Source organism: Polyodon spathula, chromosome 25 (assembly GCF_017654505.1).
Source record: "Polyodon spathula isolate WHYD16114869_AA chromosome 25, ASM1765450v1, whole genome shotgun sequence".
Classification (NCBI taxonomy): domain Eukaryota; kingdom Metazoa; phylum Chordata; class Actinopteri; order Acipenseriformes; family Polyodontidae; genus Polyodon; species Polyodon spathula.
In genome coordinates, this window is record NC_054558.1 from 21,021,634 (window position 1) to 21,025,354 (window position 3,721).

Genomic DNA, 3,721 nt, shown 5'->3' on the forward strand with positions numbered 1-3,721 from the left:
TACAAAAATATGCATAAATAACAAACAATTTAAATAAACATAGAAAATGACATTCATGTACTGGTACAGTAACAGCAATGGAAATTGGTATTAAACTTGCAGTGGTCACAGAGCCCTGCAGGCTAACACACACTGGGGCCTGGGTTCAAACTGTAAGGTATAGCTATTAGTACCTGGAGCAGGGTGCTCAAAAGAAAAGGCACGCGCGATACAGTGCGTAAGCCGCAGAGTGAAGTCTCTCCCAATAAAACTTTCCAGGTGTCAGTGGGTTTGGATGTTCATACAGTGTATCTGTGAAGTCACCTGGCCTCCTCACAGGGGTCACGATGGTGGAGATGCTGTGTTCTGATATTATTTAATGCTACGTCAAGGATGAACCTCCTCACGACCACCAGAAGAGTGCTTAGTACGGTAAAGACCTGCGTCTCCTAGCCAACTAGCACGGTGCAGTAGAATGATGTCTAATTGTGATGCCTGCTCTTGCAAGGTTTCATTACCCACAGCAACAACAAAAAGTAACCAAGTGACTCTACAGTCCATGCATTGTGATAAAACAGATCCCTGCATTTCTGTTTGCAAACATGGCCTAGCCAATATGGCTGATATTTTAGAAATGGGTGACCTAAAACTGAAGTCGCCCATCCTTACATTCAGTACAGTGATTTGCATCAGCACATTCATGGACCATCTGCAATTCAAAACACATCCAGGACATTGCTGTAACTGCTAACAAGTGTGGCAAGCTGAACTGGCATTCGGCACCACCTTGTTATTTTAAATGGATTCTTGCTACGCTTATCGCTTGACGTTGAGAAACGGTTATCTTTCAGTTTGCCATCAAATCAGTGCATTTGAATCATTGGTTTATACACTCCTATACTTGGCCAGAATCATACACTATATAAATATTTCAAAATAAATACATAAATTACATTACATAAATAAACCTATATTGCTAACAGTGCTGACAAGGCAGTAATTTCTGTCCAGTTTACTCTGGTCCAACTAGGAGGGTTCACAGGGAACCTCATAATGGCGAGGAGACGCCTAACCTCAACACTTTTTTCTGTATCCTCTTTATTCCCTTTCCTCTTGTTGCCGATCTTTTGGAGATAACGTGGCTTAATCCACTCACCACCTGCTTGAGGAATTCAGAATATTTTCTTAAGACCGTGCAGCCGAACACCTTCTGCCAAAAGATGCCCCTTCCGGACGAAGAGCTGGTTATGGAGATCTCTGGAGGAACTTCTTCCAGCAGGCATTTTATGTTGCCAGCGAGGTCCTGGATGCGGTTGTGGGTGTCCGCCAGCTTTTTGTGCAGAGGGTCAGACGGGGGAGACACCAGACCGAGCTGCTGCTGGCGCAGGGTTTGAAAATGCCCATCCAGGTGTCTGAGGGTGATGTAGATGCTGCGGAGCATTTCCTTAGGCTTCATGTCTGAGACGTTGCCTTCTGGGAAGCCCTCCACCGTTGCCGTGCAGAAAGAGGTCGTTTGGGGGAACCCCTCTCCTTGCTTGGATATCTGGAAATAAAACACATTTTAAAAAAAATTGAAACATGCTGAATGTTTTAGTGTTTTACGGATGCTAACAGTGCAATGTTGGCACTCCCTTCCGCACCTATGCCTTGATAGCTGGTGTGATAGACAGTTGTAGCTAACGGGTTTAAAAGGTTTGATTGCTTCATATGTCCGAAGCTGTACTGTACTTTTGCTACTTCATAAGCATGAAAGTCATTGCGAAAAAAAGGACAAATATTAGTCTCTCATGACACTTTTACCCGACCCCATACAACATCACTGAGGTGCACTAATCAGTTGCACAATATGACAGAGCCAAGTAGATGCTAGTTTTTAAAGTGCTTACGTAGGTTTTCAGGAGATCCTCTGATTGATCCTGCAAGAAGTTGGCTAATTTCCTGCTCTGTGTGACAACAGCGGCTCCACACAGCTTGGCTGTGCTTAGTCTTGCAACATGGGACATGACAAGTATGTACATCAGAGCTGAAAGACAGATACAAAGGAGTTGATTAAAAACTAGCCATTTCAAAAAGAAGTCACCAGAACTAGTCTCAGTTTTGTATGTGTGTAATTGAGTCATAACTTTGGAGACGTACCATTATAGCTGCATGCCGTGTGCCGGAGTGCCTCTACCCATATAAAAATAAGACCTAATCCTGGCTTTAGAGCAATAGCAATTTCTGGCGTGTTAAGTAATACAAGCTCATTAGATAACAGGAAGAATGCTTACAGTAACAATAACAGACCAGGATTATTACTGGCACCCAGACAATTTAACAGACAAGATCTTATGACAAATTAGTCACACTTCCCACAGTCGTAGAATAAACTACACAGTGATGGTAAAATATTTCAATTCCTTCAGGAGAACAGGGTCTCCCAGGGCTTCTATCGAACATCTTCAGAAAGGGACAGGGTACTACAGCCCCCTGCCTACCTGACAATACACATACATAGTTAGTCCATGGAGGGTCTGAGTGGCCCACAGCCATGGTCATAAGTATCCACCTGCTGAGCCATGCCAGTCCACAGACAACTTCTTATAGTGCAGACCCTATGGATATACAAGGGCGGTCTTTTAGTTTCTAGTAATTACTATGCCATTGACAAATTGTGGACCAACCATGACTAAGTCTCCTCTGGTTATACAAACCCCCTTGAGAATAACAGCAGATTTCAATTTGAAAGAAGCACATGGCGCACACCCAGCATGGCTCTCACGTCGCAGAGAGAGGAGCAGCGATGAAGCACAAGAAGCCCTCTGTGTGACACAGGGTCTCTACCAAACACTCCGGCTCGTCACTGAACCAATCAGCACTCTAGGCTGCTGTCCCCTGGCTTGGTCATTGATAACAATCAAAAAAAAAGTTCATAAGAATTACCTGATGTGGCTGGTATCACATGCAAGAGGAGGACCATGCTAGCAGGAGGAACGAAGGAACTGAGATCTGTGCTGTCCGTGAGCGCGTGTCTGTGTGCACTCTTCAGCGCGCTGTGTAACAGTTATTAAGATCAGTGGGGAGAGTGGCAAGGTACTTTTGAGGAAGGCTGACAAAACCAGGAGACCGCAATGAGATAAAATCAGCAAGAGGAAGTGACGCTGGGGCTACCTCCTTATAGGGCAAAAGTTCTTAGAAATCAGCAAAGCAAACAACTGGATATTTCACAAACATCTGTACGCTGTAGTTGAAGGCTATATTTAAAAGTTATTCTCCGTCATATACTGTCGTAGACGTCACTGACAAGGAGTTTGAAATTTAAAACAATAAATTCTTAACATTATGTGACACAGACTTTGGACTTAAACATGTTTTAATAAAGGAGATGTAATTAACCTGTATGCATTCCATGTTCCTTTGTAACAAATGATGTTGATCAAATGTACAAGGCTTCCCTTCAAGGGATTGTGAGAAGTGTTAATTATACATGTGATTAACATCATTTTTTCCAAAGAAACATGGAATGAATACAGATAATTAAATCTGCATTAATTAACAGGGGCTGAATTCAAAATGAATGGCTCAGAACTCAGAGGAAGTGCAGAAGATATGCAGGTATTATTCCTCTGGGATTCAGTTGGAATGCATTATGAATCTGCGTCTGAATTTCACTGGAGCATTTTATAGAGCTGGGGAGTCGCCCTGGAGTTCACCACCTATGGGCGGCTATCCTGGGATCGAGCTGCCTTCTTTGACTGGGCGC

The 3,721-nt window shown here is 43.4% G+C and overlaps 1 protein-coding gene across 3 annotated transcripts; it reads right to left on the reverse strand.

The window, feature by feature from the left end:
• LOC121299537 lies at positions 1–3,364 on the reverse strand. Of its 3 annotated transcripts, none has more exons than XM_041227319.1 (4): positions 2,902–3,361; positions 2,528–2,573; positions 1,866–2,002; positions 1–1,522 (listed from the first exon to the last, which is right to left on the reverse strand). In XM_041227319.1, exons 3-4 carry the CDS (start codon positions 1,995–1,997, stop codon positions 1,028–1,030), a joined length of 627 nt encoding a protein of 208 aa, XP_041083253.1. In that variant the 5' UTR covers positions 1,998–2,002; positions 2,528–2,573; positions 2,902–3,361; the 3' UTR covers positions 1–1,027. The 3 variants fall into 3 exon arrangements, with proteins under 3 accessions (XP_041083253.1, XP_041083252.1, XP_041083250.1); XM_041227318.1 differs by having other exon boundaries at positions 2,473–2,573; positions 2,902–3,360; XM_041227316.1 differs by lacking the exon at positions 2,528–2,573 and having other exon boundaries at positions 2,902–3,364.
• Positions 3,365–3,721: the final 357 nt, after the last annotated feature.

Coding starts and splice junctions, on each gene's coding strand:
- LOC121299537 (XM_041227316.1), bottom strand. CDS start 2,938: ATGGTCCTCCTCTTGCATGTGATACCAGCCACATCAG. Junction 2,003..2,901: donor TGTGATACCAGCCACATCAG/GTAATTCTTATG, acceptor TCTGTCTTTCAG/CTCTGATGTACATACTTGTC. Junction 1,523..1,865: donor AGGATCTCCTGAAAACCTAC/GTAAGCACTTTA, acceptor TTTTATTTCCAG/ATATCCAAGCAAGGAGAGGG.